At 39.8% G+C, this 17,672-nt stretch overlaps 1 protein-coding gene and 1 long non-coding RNA gene across 19 annotated transcripts in view; one reads left to right on the top strand and one right to left on the bottom strand.

The window, feature by feature from the left end:
• IKZF1 (IKAROS family zinc finger 1) overlaps nt 1-17,541 on the top strand; it is a 78,670-nt gene extending 61,129 nt beyond the window's left edge. For 12 of the 18 annotated variants that reach the window (XM_049830148.1, XM_049830151.1, XM_049830145.1 and 9 more), the window contains 2 exons: nt 3,970-4,104; nt 8,336-17,541. In XM_049830148.1, coding sequence (XP_049686105.1) covers nt 3,970-4,104; nt 8,336-9,042 — 842 coding nt within the window. In that variant the 3' untranslated portion in view covers nt 9,043-17,541. The remainder of the gene's footprint in view (nt 1-3,969; nt 4,105-8,335) is intronic. The other 6 variants (XM_049830158.1, XM_049830152.1, XM_049830154.1 and 3 more) reach the window with 2 other exon arrangements.
• Nucleotides 2,177-8,624, bottom strand: LOC126051209 (uncharacterized). The gene is made up of 3 exons (XR_007509743.1): nt 8,543-8,624; nt 8,206-8,378; nt 2,177-3,755 (listed from the first exon to the last, which is right to left on the bottom strand). It is a non-coding gene; the product is annotated as an uncharacterized LOC126051209 (long non-coding RNA).
• Nucleotides 17,542-17,672: the final 131 nt, after the last annotated feature.

Here is a 17,672-nt window from a genome sequence, read left to right as displayed (position 1 = left end):
GATTTCACTCTTCCAAGCAAGAGGACTTGAAGCCAGAGGCATTTAATTTAGCCAGTTTCACTGAGACAGTCCAAAAAGGCTAATAATTTGTTGACAGCCTTTCTCCCAACCTCCCCTTTAAAAGAAAACAGGGGAGGTGAGGAGCTGTTGTGCTTCTCTGAGACACCGGTCTTATGATGAAGGTAAAGTCCATTTCTTGGAGAATATAAAATCTAAAACTATGCCCAGAAACAGAGCAAGCAGATACTGGAATTGGATATTTTTTTTAAACAAAGATCCTAAAGATCTATATGGGATTGATCATAGTAAATAACCATACAAAATCCTCTTGCATGTGTAGTTTTAGATAGAGAATGTAAGATCCAGCTTCTTTGGTGGAGTTTAAGCCCATCCAGTAAGTTACATTTCTTGCATACCTTTTTGATCCTGTCAGTATATTTGGTTTGTCAAACGACAAAAATAGAAGGTTCTCTCTGACCTGTTTGCAATGATGCCTCATTTAATATTTTATACCTGGACAGAACCTGAAAATGTTTTTACATGCTATCAAATAATGTAAAGTATATGCACGTAATGATAGCAGTGAATACAGCTGAGATGCTTCTGGCAGACAGCATGTTAGAGCAGTGGCCCTTCTAATTTTATTGAGGGGCTGGAGAATGTATAAATAGAAAAGCTCAATGTAATATACAGTAGGAAGCAATACTTATTCCTCAAAGAGGTGATAGGATTTAGAAGCAAATATCCTGTCTTGGGATTTGAATTTTCAGTGTCTGGCACATGGATTTGAATGCCTGCACGCTGAACATGAAAATCTGTGTGAATGAGTAGCTTAACTACTACTAAAGTCTTAGTAAGCAAAAATGTCCAGATGAAACTGGTGTCAGGAATCATAAACTTTAATAAGAAATAATACCATTTTAGAGATGGACCTTTGTTTCTAGCAAATCATGACAGGAGAGTTTACACTAGCTTAGGACTGAATATCTAATATCTCAGTGGGATGAAAACTTGGGGAATTCATGAATGCTTTGGAAGAATTACTTCTTCCTTGCATATACTGAAAGTATCATATAAATCCATATTTGATACAATAGGAGTGCTTTTGCAAATTAGAAAAAAAGTTAGAGGATTAACTTTGGAGTTTAGACCTTGCATCCAGCCAAAGACTTCACTCTTAAAAAAATTTAGTACTCAGTTAATAAATCAATTCTTTATGTTTCTAAAAAATGAAACTTTCCTGCATTTTTTTCCTAGTGTTTTGCATTCTAATCTATTCTAGTTCACTGCAAACATATCATTTTGCCATGTTTACATTATTTCACTTATAAACTCAAAGATTAAAATGTACAATGAAACAGTTGAGAATGAGTGGGTCAACTTCTGGGATTTTATTCTACATTGTATCTAGAAAAGTAAGTAGCTATACTACCACTGCTCTTATACTATTTCAGGATGTGATATGGAGCTATTAGAGCTATAATTCAGGTCCTTTTGCTTTTCAGACTCAAAAAAGTTGGTACAAAAATCTGCTAGGGCATCTGATTTGACATTCTGCTACAGTGGGATTGCTTTTTACAGCATTTTTAAAATACTTTGTGCAGTATACATAGAAAAAAAAAGTCAGTTGAAAGGACCTAAACTGGTAGAAGCTTTCCATCACCTTGTAAATCTAACAAATATAATTGAGAAAGTACTTAAATAAGTGAAAGATCCATCAAAGAGGAGTAAGGAGGGGAATAAAAGATTGTATTTATATTTTAACTTTTGTTTGCTTTCTTTAAGAGAAGGAGATTCAGCATGAGATTAGGAACCTGCTGAATGTAATGGCAAAATTCTTATTTTAGAGAACTAGAACCTCACTGTCCATGTGAAGTTCTTCTCTTAGAGATATTATTTGGAGTTTTGCATTTGAGTTGAGTGGAAGCGTGCTGAAGTCTTGCCAGGCCTAGATAAAATAACAGAAGAAATAGTTTATGAAGTTTAAAAAGAGTCAGTTACAATTCTTCAGTCACTTGTGGATTTCATTGGAAAGATAAAATGCTTTTTTTTTTCCGCTTCACAGACACCAAATTACAGAAAATAGTTATCAGGTTGGTAGCAAATTTCAGGGGGTTTCAGTTGCAAAGGCTGGAAATTAGTACGTAATCCAATTCCCCCCCCCCCCCCCTTTTTTTAATAGCAGTTTTGAAAGTTTGAAAGTTTGAAAATTGAACATAACTTACCCTCTCTGGAACTGATTAGAAATAGAATGTTATTATAACCTAAACAGATATTTCTTGATCATTTCAACTTTTATCTAAGAATTCAATCTTTCGTTTCCCTGTCGAAAGGGCTGCTTTAAAACGTTCTCTGTAAGTCTCTTCCTGAAGTGGTATCTGGAAGGTGGTAGCTGGAAGCTTTAGCCAGCACAAGATGCTGGTGTGTGCTTGTTCAGTGCTAAGCAGGTACCATCAGTGCCCTTTACTCTTAGGCACCTTCATGACCAAGTTCTGCTTATATCTTGCATTGGTCACAGTCTTTAGCATCTTATGGGTCTGGGGCATAATTCCATGAGACTTCCTGTCACTGTCACTGCAGCTTGTGCTGCTGCAGCCGGGACTCAAGAACCCGTTGTGTACTCATCAGTTTGGTATTGCAGAGTGTTGTTGTCTAGGACACTTCACCTGCTCCTTCCAGTTATCCACCAGACCCTGATTTCACATCTTTAAGGAACAATGAAACTTTCACAATCATCCTTTTATGGCAGCGGTATATTGCCAAAATAACATTGCATAGGAACAGCGTGTTCTCAGCTATTGAGAAACACCCAGGTACCAGAATAATGGGTTCTGTGAACCAGTAAATCCAGTGATAAAACAAATTCTCAGCCAGCACAGAAGGCAAAATGTAGTGGAGTGGTGCATGTAACTAAAATAGCTTGCAGAATCAAAGTCTAAAAATCATCTTTTGCTTCTCCCTTTAATAACAACTCACAAGTTCAGGGAAAATATCCATACCCTAGTAGCAGGTAAAAGTAAAATCAACCCCTTTCTCTCCCATCTCTGACCTCCCATGCCAAAAAAAAAAAAAAAAAAAAAAAAAAAAGAAAAGAAAACCCCAAACCAGTTGTGCTGTGATCTTGCTGCGTATCACCTTTCCTTTAGATGTCGAAGTCAGAAATACCTTTCCATATATTTTTTATAGTCATTGTTTTGACAGTGCATTTTCATGCATCCCTTCTGTTTCTGCAGGAAAGTACTGAAGTAAAATGTAGTGAAAGTTAAATAGTTTCCCTCTCCTAGAGCCTCACAGCTAAGCTCCTTTCTAATTCTACAGTGTCTCAGCAGCAGCAGGAGGTTGGGAAAACAGTTTGAGTACTGGAAGTCAGTGCTCCATTACAGGTGTGACTTTTAAATTGTCATTTAAAGTCTAAAATTGCATCAAGGAAGTATAGAAGTATTTACTAGGGGAAAAAAAGGGGTTGGGGAGAAGGGTTGGTATAGCTTGCAAATACATCTTCCACTGCTGTAGTTGAGGAGTTTGTCCCTTTTTCCTGCTAAAGAAGCAATGATCGTACAGGCGGTTCCACTGGGAGAGGTGCAGAGGGATTGGGGGGGTGACAGCGGGAGGGTGAAAAGATGAACCGCTTTGTGTCCAGTATAATGTTAGGACCTCATTTGCTTGCAGAAATGCAGAGTGGCTGTAGAACAAGGGTGGCGTGATTATGTTACAGACGGGCAGACGCCTTGCAGTTGCAATCTCATTTTTGTATCCTAGACGAGGGAAACATGAACATGTACATAGATTAATCAGTGTGAGGGACTATGTTACCAAGAGTCAGAATCATCCTGTGTCTGCAGTGGTGAGCTCCTCCTTCCAGCTGGTTGGGAGCTAAAAGACATTAGCTGAGAAACAATAACCTGAAGACAATAGTTCCATTAAAATGGAACAAGTGTGCCTAACCCTTCTGATGTCATTTGATTTCAGTCATAAAAGAGGAAACTAACCAGAGTGAAATGGCTGAAGACCTGTGCAAGATAGGGTCAGAAAGATCCCTCGTGCTGGATAGACTAGCAAGTAACGTCGCCAAACGTAAGAGCTCTATGCCTCAGAAATTTGTTGGTAAGAGTTAAACGTTTGCTGTCTCCTAAAAAATAAAACAAAACAAAACCCAAAAAAGATCTCACAGGATTTTTACTTTTGCCTTATGATTTTACTTGTTTTACTAAATTAGCAATATCTATCTCTATAGAAGCAGACACAGCAATGTGTTGGGGGAAAAAAAACCCCAAACAACCAAACTTCTCCAGCATACATTTCTGCATGTTTGATTTTCCACATCTGGAGATTGATTTTAAGTCTTTTTCCTGTCTTTTTCTAATGCTTATGAACCAGATCATTACAAAATCTGGACAGGCTCTTGAAGTTGCCTTAAGAACCTGAAGATAGGAATAGAAGTTTCCTATTGGGAAAGCATTTGACCACATTTTCAGGGTTATTTTATTAACTTCTTGGATGACATCCAGAGCTGGGCATATTGGTGTTTGTGAAAGCATTTGTGAATAGTAGAGGATAGGCTGGATAATACTCTTCACCCCTTCATAAACTCTGTATACTTTTACAGCCCCAAATGATCATGGAAATAAATAAACCCAGGTCTGAGAATAATACCTAAATGAAAAGATCTTTGGGTACACTCTATAAATGATGGAAAAACTTCATGCCCATTTGCACCTAGTAGTTTTTGTCTTAACAATGAAAAAGTGGAGGCTACACCTATAAAAGTGGAGGCTACACCTATATTGTTTGGTTTGGTAAGCCTGTACCAAGTAGTGGTTACATCCGTTTTGTAATAGTGAGACCCACAGACAATACTTTGTCAGCTATGTAGAGTTAGTCTTATATGAATAAAAACATGGGAGATCAGAGGACAGCATATACTAATATGTAGTTAGATTCTTTTATAATTCTCTGCACATTCATTTATAATATTATTCTATAAGAAACAGAGAAAACTGAAGTCTTTGAAACAAAACGCACATTAAGAAGGTCTTCAGTCAAAAGGCAAGGCAAAAAAAGACCAGTCTATGGGACAGAAATTCCAAATATACCTTCTTCAATGCGGACACAAGGGTGAAAGGAAAATTAGTATTTCTGAGACAAGGAAAGGGGCATCTTAGCTACGTCAGGAGGTGCAACAAAAAGTTTGAAATGAAAGTCCAAGATTGTTTTCAAGTTGAAAGGCAACAATTCTGGGAGGTAGTCAAGGATAAGAAAGCTTATGCTTATAAAAAGACAAAAGTTGCAGTAGAGGTAGTTACCAAAAATACATCAGCTATGTGAGGAAAACCTGATTCATTTAGACACTCTAGTAACTGATTGCATTAGGCAAAATATTAATTCTATGAAAGCTCCAGGAAAACCAGAAGTGTTAAAATTTAAAAGGTACTACCAAGCATCCTATAGGTGATGTATCCGTGGGTGTGGACTAGCTTTTTCATTCTCCATTTCCCCCCTGAGAAACAGTAAAGACAGCCAGTTCAACTACGAGTTTTAGGAGGGCAGAGTATCTGTCAGTTATTCAGGGAGGGGTGTAGGAAGACAACCTACTGACAGCAGGTATTTATGGAAAATTTGCTAACCTTTGAAAGGACAAACTTTTCTGACAAGAAAATGCCCCCAAATCCTTTCCTTTCCAATCCTCACCTGCTGCTTCATGTAATAAATACATTCCTGATTAACACGAGGTTAGGCTGGCTGGTCAGGAGAGCTTTTGGGTAATAAAACCTGTTTATTGCTTCTGTAGATTACCATGTCGTCCCAATTTCTGTGCTGAATTCCAGGGAGAAGGAGCAAATGGCATCCTTCGCATAAGGGAAAGACTGTCTGCTGCTTCACTTGTTTTTCTCAAGGCTGAATTCATTACCTTTCAAAAGTGAGATTGTTCACCAAATTATGCGAGTTATCTATAAAATTCTCTCTGTATTCCAACCTGGAATAGCTCCCAGACCTGAAAGCAGAACTGGGCCATCCAAACTAGAGTGAGAACTGCAGGCAAGGTTGACACGTTTATCACGTTAAAACAATAGGCAGCAAAGAAAAGAGAGGGGCTAAAAACAAACAAACAAAAAAGAAAAGAAAAGAGCTCCCACGTGCACTGAGTGCATTTTTACTATTTAGGTACCTGCTGCAGAACCCTGAGCAGTGCAAAGCTTGAAGTGCAACAAACCATTAGCAGTTTAATTTACTTATGCTCTAATAACCACAGAAATGAGCTATTATTTTTAATGAGTGTGAGTATTACCTGCATTGCCCAGATACAGAAATGATACCTGCCTACCTCAAGTTTGTGTGTTTCAGACACTCTGCTTGGAAAAAAAATTTTCTTATGACCACTTGATCCTCTCAGTCCAACTACCAACTATTTATGCTACACAAAGCAAATACTACCCAAGAAACAGCTATTAGAATCATGCCTTCTGGATGCCCCAAATTTTGTGTATAATGAAGACCAGTCCCACTTTTCAATGGTATACAGTGCCCATGGAATATAAATGATTTTGGCCTCATTTTTTCCTCCTTGAGTCAAGGGTATACATTCATATTAGGAGAGTTTTTCTATATTTAATTCAAGAGTCTTTCACAATGGCTATTTTGAATTTTAAGCCTCAAACTCTGCCTGAAAACTCTAGCATTAGAAAGGGTAAATCTGGAAGAAAAAAGAATGCATGCCAGTAGAGGGGTGCTCAAATTGGCAGAATAATAGGGAAAGAAAATAAGAGGAAGTAGAAGCTTGTGTGGCGCAGCTAGAAGGTGTCTGTACCCTACATCCCTTATAGGAACTTATGCAATGCTCAGAGTGTTTCTTTCTGTGCTTGCAGAGCATGGACAAACTAGTATGAAACCACGTCTTGTGGGAAATGTGGACAGCAGGACTTTCTACATATTAGCCCCATCATTGCAATAGTGCCGTATTAGAAGTTTTCTGGGCTCCTCACTGACTTTAAACAGTCAATTTGAGTAGAAACTGGGTGGGAAATTATTGATAAATTAATTTGCAGATCTTCTGGTAAATTTTCCATGCTCCTATTAGCATTTCTTTTAGACAAATTAGGACTTTCCAAGGCCTACCAGCAAATGTCATTTTGATTAGGAAATGGTGACAGCACCTCATAGAGTTGTTTGTGGCTTTCAATGAATTTCCCAAGATCTGCAGAGCTGGGAAAATCCATCTTGACTGTAAACAATGTGTTATTGGTAGTCTCTAGCAACCTGTGGGAATTTTTTAACCCTTTGCATTTGCACAAATTTATTAGGGGCCTGATAAGAACATTGATGGTTTACACTGTTTGAGAAGACTGTTCAGGCTCATTATTACATCAGCATCTGTGTATTTAAATAGTTTCTCCCACTCCTAACTAACTTCTATGTTTTGCTTAGTCCTGTCTGTCCAGGAATTTTGAGAAATTGCAGTGAAACTCAGTGTTCAATACTAGGATACCCAGCTAGAGATACATTAGTGCAGTCTGATTTTTAAAAAAATTACGAGTTCCCCCCATTACTTTTGGCATCCCAAATCAGAGTTGAAGTTGCAAGAAGTAATCTTGCTCTATATAGGGCTTTTTACTTCATAGGAGAAATATATTCCAACTACAAATGCACTTAATTTTTTTCCATGGTTCTTGGCTGCTTCTGTAGATGATAACTTTTTGACACAAAATTTCTAGGAACATGAGCAGCTTCTGGTAATGTGTCTAACATGGCTTATTTGAAAAACAAGGTGTGGGAGGGAGGTGGCAATATGAAAAGCTAAGTTTTTGTTGATTTTTCTCTGATGCAACATATGATCACATTTGCCAATGTGGGTTATTTGTAAGAAACTGAAGGTCTAAAACTAAAACATACGATTTCCAGTCTAAAATTTAATGTGCTTCATGCTCTGAAGCATGAAGGCCAGGCTCACTGTAACTGTGCTGGTACACTGTCTTCACTAACCACAAAGGCCTGCCTTAGCTCACTGTAAGAGGCAGATGAGGGAGTCCATTTAGAAAGGAGAGAGGGTGAAGCACTCAATCTGTAGCTCCCACAAGTCCCCATGTAATTATTTCCAGAATCTGTTTGCATCCATTTGCTTTTCCAAAGACCTCGAATTATCTTGCAGGTTTAAAAAAACACACCAACCAACCATTTTTCTGACCAGCTATATTAAAGAAATACGAATACCTCAGGTGAATTTCAGAGGTGGATTTGATCAACTCTTTTCATCCATGTTGCTGGTTTATTAAGCCATGATGTTCAGTTCCTTAATTATGTAGAAATCAACCCTCTAATTCCTGGCTGGTTTTCACTGCAGGTGAGAAATGTTTGCCTGATCTTCCATACGATGCTACCACCAACTATGAGAAGGAGAATGAGATAATGCAGACGCACGTTATAGACCAGGCCATTAATAATGCCATCAGTTACCTGGGGGCAGAGTCCCTGCGTCCCCTTGTCCAAACACCACCCGGCGGTTCTGAGGTGGTACCCGTCATCAGCCCCATGTATCAGCTCCACAAACCTCTTGGGGACAATCAGGCTCGCTCCAACCATACAGCTCAGGACAGCGCAGTGGAAAACTTGTTGCTGCTTTCCAAAGCCAAATCTGTCTCCTCTGAACGAGATGCCTCTCCCAGCAACAGCTGCCAAGACTCAACAGATACAGAAAGCAATAATGAGGAACGCAGTGGTTTAATTTACCTGACAAACCACATAGGTCCCCATGCAAGAAATGGCATCTCTATAAAAGAAGAAAACAGGCAATATGACGTCTTGAGGGCAGGTACTGACAATTCCCAGGATGCTTTCAAAGTGATCAGCAGCAGTGGGGAGCAAGTAAAAGTTTACAAGTGTGAACACTGTCGAGTCCTTTTCTTGGATCACGTGATGTATACGATCCATATGGGCTGCCACGGCTTCCGTGATCCTTTTGAATGCAACATGTGTGGCTACCATAGCCAGGACAGGTACGAATTCTCTTCCCACATAACGCGAGGGGAGCACCGTTTCCACATGAGTTAAAACTCCTCCAGCACAGATCTAGCCTCAACAGCTGCATTACTGGAGCTGCATGAGCCACGACAGCAACAAAGCACAAGTCAGCTGGACAGTAGAAGTAACAAGAGAATCTAAAGTTCAGCTACCTTCTCCCACAAGAAAAGATTTTTCCTTTTGGTAGCATGCATAGCAACTCAGTTTTCTAAAATAAGTACTAAAGTTTTTACTGAAAATGTTTGATCACCAAAAACCTTTAGTAATGTAAGTAGGAGCTTTTGTAGTGACATAGCTGAAAGCCCTTCCCTTAACTGATGCTTCTTGCAAACGTCCCTTGCCAAAACTGTTAACCATGTGCTGGATGCTCCACATGGATGAGGACGCAACAGGCAGGAGTGGCCAAGCTTTCTCTCTTAACACCCTGAGCGTAGGGCTCTTACACACCAGATGTATGTTTTTGACTTCCTGGTATTATTTGACTCTTTTGGGAAGATTAAACTCAACTAAAGATGGAGGGGCCCATCTCAGATGACTTCACAGACAGCTGGGGTGGGATGGGACCCCCCAGCCAGAGGGTTCTGAGTTGCTTTGGTGGTAAAAAGTAGAACATTTCCACCTGCAAGGGTGCTGTTGGTATTGACATCATGGCATGCCTTGTTTGTGTCACTAGGCAGGTGAGCAGGTATGTGAAAGATGGAAGAAACACCCTTGTAATATACTCTGTGAAGTATGAATTGCATTTAATGTATAGAAAAAGGGTATTGTTGGCTCTTTGAATAAATGTTTTCTCTCCCTATCCAATAAAACCCCACTTTTTGTTAAGCAACCCCTCCTCTCTCTGCATAAGCAAGTCACAAAGTATTTAATTTTTCTTTCTTTCTCTTTTGTTTTAGTTATTTAGAAAAGTACGATGTACAGTTGAGAAAAGCACTAGCTAGAAATACGTGTGGGGAAAGTCTCCTTATGCACATTTTTCATCTTTTTAAACTGCCTGGAAAATATCCAAATGTCTCTCTCTTACATATGAAAAAAAATGCCATTTTTGCTTGCACAGATGTCCTCTTGGAGGTTTTGTGGGTCTACTTGTAAGTGTTGCACTTAATTAAAGCACTGAGCTGAATTAAACCAGCCAGTCAAAATTGGTAGCCTTTTTTCCTGGTACTTGCTGTTCAATGGGGGACCAAGCCCCACAAAGGTGCTGAGAACCCTGGCTTCCTCTTCAACAAGTCATTTCACCATGTGCTTTAAGTTACTTTTACTTCAGTGTAACTAATCTTAAGGTTAAAAAAAAATGGTGTTTTGCTGAATGGAGACCAGAAACTGCAGCACTTTGCAGAGTGCAGTAAGGTCCATCAAGAGCTTACTCCACGGTGGGTTCTGCTGCAGATACTCTAACTTCAGTTAGAATAAAAACTTCTGTGATTAATAGATTTTAACCCCAAACACAGCTGACATAAAAACAAACCCAACTTTTTTTAAAGCTTCTACTTAACTTCCTCTTCCAAATAGTTCATTCCTCTCCCTGAACACCCTCATACTTTAAGATTGGGGGAAAAAAAAGACATTTTTGCAGCTGCATAAAAATCTGTCATTGGTGCTGCAATACTTCCTGGGCAACATCTGTAAAAATAACCCATGTTATTAACTTAATGTATCAATACTTCCACTCTGCATAATAAATGGATATTCTGCAATAAACACAATCATATAACCAACAAGACTAGCAGTCTTGTCATACAGTTACACATTCTCCATTCACAAGTACACGCAAGCACATATATTTCTTTATCAAGATTCAGTGGAACCATGAATGCTTGTACCTAGGCCAGTTTGGCCTGATATGTGTAGCTATATTTGATATACATTTCCTATATATACATACTATTACAGGCATGCAGAGTTCCTTCTTCTGCTTTCATTTTTGCAGGTGTGAGTCAGGAGCAACACTGAAGTTAGAAGAAAGATACTGATGAAATAATGAATTACAAATACATACTTTTACAATTTCATGGCTTATCTTTTCACGACAACTGTAAGACACCTCATATGACGCGTGGGCACAGGGGTGGTTCTCCACTGAAAGTACATGAGTGCATGCTGATTTAGTAGCTTTGTCACCAGATGTGAATGCTGTGTACGAACGTCTGCAGACTGGCGCATATACACACAACAGTGAAAACAAATTACTAGTACATGTTTGGTAGGCCAGTACATTGCATAGCCATGGTCTCGCCCAAAAATGAGTAAACTACAGGCCCAAAGGTGATCCCCTCTGCTCCCGCATTATAACTCAGTTGCCTTAAGAGACATTATTGCTTGTTACCTTCCAGCCGGAGACACCGTGCAGGGGGTGGGCACAAGGAATCCTCTGCCATTTCCATGCCCCAACTACAGTTTTGTCATCAATGCCTGCTACACATTCAGCTTCGAGACAGACCATACCTAGCAACGAGGTGTTACCAAATATTTTGTATAGGAATGACCTGAAGGAGACCTTCAAGGCAGGGAGCTTACAGTGACGAGTTTCCTTTTTTTACTTTTTTTTAAATAAAGTTGAAGTGCGTTCATTTTTTCATAGCTGGTAGGGATACATTCAGCTGTTCTTAGCCCTCTCCACTTTTGATTGGTACCAACCAAGGGACAAAGTAATTTCCCAGCCCTGCTGCAATGTCCTGTGTGAAGTCAGATGTTGGCTGTACAGAAACATTCTGCTTTTTATTGCTCGTACCCGCCTTCCTACTGTTTTCAGATTTAGGCCACTATACACCCCATGCTGTAACTTTTTTTAACCCTTCATTTTAAGACACCCCAAGCTGTAAAGGGAGGGGGACAGAAGCTTACTCAGGTGGTTTTGTTTCTTTGCTTTTACTAAAATCCAACACAAATAAAGTCACGTTCATTAGCCGTGTAAACAAGCATAGCTCCAGTGGAGTTTAAGCCTGCCTTGAACTTAGCTTTTAAATGTGATTTCTGATTACTGGGTAGGTTCATTGCCTTTGCAACATCTCTGTGCACACACGCACGTGTATGAGTTTCTGTGTCGCTTTTCTTGTCGACATGCACATGCCCTGTCTGTGGTTTTGTGTATCATTAATATTTTATATACATATGTGTGTGTGTGTATATATATATATATCTGAAATGGTTCATATGACATGATGATGCACTGTCAGTCACAGTGGGTTTATTTCCTGGGTCTGGAGTTTTCTTATTTATACTATAACAGAATATGTTGATGTTGTATATTAAACAGTACAGTAGTATAAGTAAGTATATTAAGACACAGCGTATCAGAGGGCATAGTCTAAAGGCAGAAGCAAACAGCTTTCTCTGTTCACGAAGGAGCTCTTTTAGGTTTGCTTTTTCAGTGTTTTTTTTCTTTTTTGCACAAAATCATCTTCAACTTGTATAGAAACGAGTGTTTCAATAATTTTATTTATGAACATATGCAAGGATGGCATGAAAATAGGATGTTGTGTGTGTGTGTACATCAAAACAAACTGTGCCCTCGGAAAACTTGTTTCATGTAATCTCCCCTTTTCTCTTTTTTGCTATGGTGCAATACCCTGATATGGTTTAGCGGAGTAAATATGGTGAATGGCTTTAAGTTTATATCTGTTTTAAAAAAAAAATGTAAAAAAATAACTGCTTCCCAGCCCTTCCCCAGACACTGCCTTTTCTAATAGAAAAGTTGTATTTACACACTTTTTTTTTGCTCCAATTTATATTGTAACTTCATTTTTCTTTGAGGACATTGTATTTAAAAAAAAAAACCCAAGCAAATTTCATAAAAATTGGAAATGTTATTAAATTATGTCTGCAAAAAGTGAGGCGTATCTTTTAAAACAAGAGAACAGGGTAAAAAACCCCAAACCCCAGACCATTTCCCTCACTCTCCTAGTGGGTGCAGAAGCCCTGCGTGGGGGGGTGGCTGGGGGTGTGCGATGTACGGCGAGATGCAGGCAAAGGGCTCCGTGGGCAGCCAGGGAGCGCCGAGCATCACGCACGGTCTCAGCCTCTGCTGCCGCACCTGCAGCCACGCCTGAGGGCGAGTTCATCCTCGCTGTCCTCGCAACCCATCTTGCGTGGCCCAAAAAAGTCACGCTGTGTCAGTCACCCTGCACTCGCCAGCTACGTGAAGCAGCCTTGCTATGCCAGCTCCAGCTGAAGATCCAGTCCGAAACTGGCCGCCTCCTCTCCGGAGTGTCGCTGGCCACGAAACTCTCGCAGCTCCTGCGAGCAGCTGACTATGAGCAGGCGGCTTCCTTTCCAGCCCTCTCCTCTCACCCCTGCCTCCCACTAGCCAGCCAAAGTCATTACAGAACACGATTACTTCTGCATGTAGAGTCATGGTAATTCAAAATAAAACACAGAAATTATTTCTACTATTTGCCATAACAAAGGTGATTTCTCTGCGGGTGTCCCTGTTTCCTTCAGATTCCAGCACAGTAAATTTCACATCACATATTTAATGCAAACAAGAGTCACTGTTTTGCTTAGAAAAAGCACTATTTATAGAGTTTTAGCAATATTTCCATTTGTAAAACTGTATTATTATGAACAAAATGAGATTTTTTTTTTAAAAAAAGAAGAAACTCTAATGGTATTGCAATCAATTCTTTTACAGGTTCCCCAAATCTAAATTTTCCTTAAGTTACTGTGATATGGTTTCATCATAAACTATGACTACTTTTTTCCATAAGAAGGAACCTTTTAACATCCTGATTCTTTTGCTCACCATCACAGTAGTTCTCAGTAAATGAACTACAAATTACTGTTTCAGCGGGTGACTCTTCTGCAAAGTAGCTATGGTCTGTTAAATAACAATAATCACAAAAATAGACCAAATGTAATATCCTCAATCAGTGTTATTAAATCCTTGAACTAAATTAGAGACATCCATAGATTTAAATGCAAGTTTGTGTACCTAAAAATCTATTCTGGGTATCTATCTATTATGTTTCAAAGACTTTCTTAAAATAATCTTTTTTTTTTCTTTTTTTCTTCTTTTCTACTCCAATAGTTTGATTAAATTATATCAGAAACTGGTGTAGGTGCCAAGATATGAATTGTTATACAGACACAATCATACAACTACCAGGGGTGAGTATTTTCAGCTTCGAGTCCCCAACCAGGCTTCCCAGGTAAACACCAAAACAGTATTAAAATGTGCCCAGCAGCCAACGTTTTCTAGTCAGTCTCTGAAATCAAGAAATACAGTAAAACACCAAGATTCTTTTGGCAGACAGCAAAATGAGAACTCAGAGCCAGACCTGGATCACGCAGATCTGATAATGTAACAATTTCCTATTTTTTTTCGGGGTGGGAGGATCACTCCACATCTTATTTGGGGAAAAGGGGTTAGAAATGCTCCTGACTTTGCCAATACACTGAGGATATTGCACTGGTTTTGTCAGCTTGTGAGATGGTCACAGATAAAGGAGAAGCTTTCACCGAAAGCTTCAAGTTGCAGCAGCAGCAGTGACAATTTGAAAGCTGAAAATGTTGCAACTGGAAAACCAAAACATTTGATTTCTGAAAAAACTGTTCCTGCCTGTCCTGTGGGTCAGAGCTCCAAGGCATCCCTCCAAGCCAGGCTGTGTCCACCATCATGAAACACAGTCAGCTTCTTGTCTGGAAGGAAAATAGTGCATGAGAACAAATTCTGGTCCGAATGCATCATGAAAGACAAAAATCCCTCAGACCTGGCCTGCGGAAGGCAACAGAAGTCTTAATCTTAACAGAAGGTCCATTATCCCAGTTTCTCAATTTTAGTTTTTGATGCATCTTTTTTTTTTTTTTTTTTTGGCTACATAGACTTGGAGTTTTTGGGGGTGCTGAAGATGCAATTTCCATTAAAGTCACTGGCAGCTGCAGATATGCAGCATTTCTGAAATCCTGCCATAATTTCCAGAAGATGGGTATTCAGACAACAGGAAGGCCAAAAATTTGCAGAGTTTCACTGAAAATGGGATAGACGGGAGTGAGAAATCCAAAGCTGGGCTTCAGATGGCAGGAATTCATCACATTTAAACAAAAAAAGGATGCAGTGAGCATGGCTGAAACCCCGCTCTTGCTAAACAAACAGGTGTCTGTTAACTGCAGTGAGACTTTTGCTGCATTTAGCATTACAGCATTTTATTGATTTTTTATTTTTTTTTAAGTATAAGGTAAGGTCTTACTGCTTGAAAGCCTGTCCCAGGACCCAGAACAATTCCTGGTTTTATCTGTCCTGACCACACATATGAAACATGTGAGTGATAGAGGGCAGCTGCTGCTGTTGCTGCCGCTGGTGGCGGCTGCAAATCACACAAACCAACGCCTTCCTGTCCCTTGGGAGAGAAGTGAAGGTTCTGGTTTATAAGCAGTTAGAGAAGAAAGAAAAAAAAAAAAGAAAAAAAAATCTACACCTTGCAGCAGACAGTGAGCCTGGGGCTGGCAGGGTGAGGAAGTTAATCAGCACCGAGCAGGCTGTTCGGGATGAGGCCAAACAGATGGCTCGTCTCTGAAACGGCAAAACGGGAAGCAGATGTGGCCACTGCTTCTCCCCATGCATAACTGGGAACCAGCCGGTTGGTGAGGAAATTTGCATAACAAGGATAATTTGGTATCAAAACTGTCCCTAGAAGTGATCTGAATGGATCTGGGCACAGTTGACAGTTTTCACTTCTTGTTTCCCACTCAATGTTCAACAAGATTAAATTTTAATTTTGAACCTACTGCTTGCCTGAGGTTGCTCTCAGCTATCTTATAGGGAAACCTATGGTGCAGGCAGGGAGGACTTGGCCGGTCTCTGCTGAAGCTTTTGGGGCCAACCCCCTGATCTCTGTTCAGTCAGTTGAAATTTTAGTGACTAATTTCAGCAGGCTCTGATTTTCAATTTAAAGTCCGTAAAATTCACGCCATCCTATGAACAGCCAGCAAAACCGAGCCTGAGCTAACTGCCCCTATTTGCATGCACCAAAGTTCATAAAGCGTGGCTATGGGTACGCCACAAGCCCAAGCTAACACCCTTCGTAAGCTGCTTCCCACCACGAGCAGAGCCGAGAGCCCCAGCCGAGCTCAGCGTCTCGCCCCGCTGCCCCGTCGGAGCGGGAGCGGGAGCAGGCGGCCTCTGACTGCACTGTCAGAGCCTTGGCACCTGCCAGTGCTGTGCAAAAAACCTTACCAAAAACCTGGGAAAATAACATCAGTATTGAGGGGGCAGTTCAACACGTAGATATGATGTGCAAGTAAAGGAGGGGTTTCTTTTTTTCTACTCCTCCCTACTTTGTTTCAAAGGACGTAGTAATGCCTGTTTGACTACAGATTTACTTTATAGTGTTCCTGTTGCACTGACAAGGACTAAATACACTGCAGCCTTAACACAGCATATAAATGAAAACAGAGATCCAAAGAGCTCTTAACATTAAGGCAGGTTCAAATCTGGATTCAAACACTGTTTTTGTTTCACTGATAGTTGTAGTGTACAAAACAGTACCTTTATAGTCTTAGGGAGATTCCTGTGTGCAGCCATGGGAGAGAATATAGGCTCATTTCTCCGTTGTGTTGGAGAAAAACAAGAGGGAGTAAATACTTGCTGAAAAATATATATTTGTAGGCTCTAACAGAAGCATCGTTATATGCATTTTACTTTTTTTTTTTTTTTTAGCACAGTACATGTGATTTACCTCCCCACCTCAAAAGTCCTACTCTGAAACGTTCACAAACTCTTTATTTTTGCATTGCATCCAGTCACTTAGTTCTAGACTAATAATATATATAGTATTTTATTTGCATAGTCTAGCAAATGCACATGGGAAATTCACTTAACACACTTACACATGTATGTAGGGGGTTTTTTTAGACTCATTAAATATTGGTACAAATTAGAATGATTACTTCTGCTTTGGAAACATCTGTCTCGCTATCCCTTTGTAAATGTAAGCTGGCTGAGACACAGAACAGTTTTATAAGGTCTAATGCTGATATTTTGAGAGCCCCTGATATAGGAGAATTTCTACTGCAGTAAACCTGAATAAGTGAAAATAATCAAGGTGCTGAAGAACACACAGTACTAAGAGACCCTGCAGTTCATGCACGCACCGCATGCTGCTTCTCCCCAACTCACAGCAACATAGCATTTAACTGACTATTAAACAAAGATTGGATCCTGATCAGCAGAAAGAGTACAAATAAACAAGAAGAAAAGCTAGACTGGTTTGTAGGAAGACAATGAAACGCACATATTAATAGAGTAACAAGTCTAAAATCAAGCATTTTCAACAAAATTCCAAAGCCCAAACCAGGAGAAGGAGACTATAGGCATCTGCCTGAGTTTTGTTAAATAGTTCTTGAGAGCTGAATTATAATTTGGTCATTGAAGGTAGGGGCAAATGTACCAGAAGTGATAAGAAGACCAGAAGGGAAATGAAGGGTGGTAGAAGATTGGGTGGAAAAATTAACATGTCGAATTCAGCAGTGAAGAAATTACTCTCTACCATAAGGGTTATTACCACAAAATTAAGAAAAGCCAAAACCAGTGCATTTCGGGGGGGGGGGGGGGGGGGGGGGGGGGGGGAATTCTACCATTCTTAATAGTTGCATGCCTTTTATACTATGGAGAAGTCAGCCTCTTCTCTTGATTATCCTTAAATCTAAAATCAATTTGTGAACTA

The sequence above is a fragment of the Accipiter gentilis genome, chromosome 27 (assembly GCF_929443795.1).
Source record: "Accipiter gentilis chromosome 27, bAccGen1.1, whole genome shotgun sequence".
NCBI lineage: Eukaryota > Metazoa > Chordata > Aves > Accipitriformes > Accipitridae > Astur > Astur gentilis.
The sequence above is the reverse complement of the archived record's forward strand: the minus strand, read 5'-3'. Positions and strand labels throughout refer to the sequence as shown.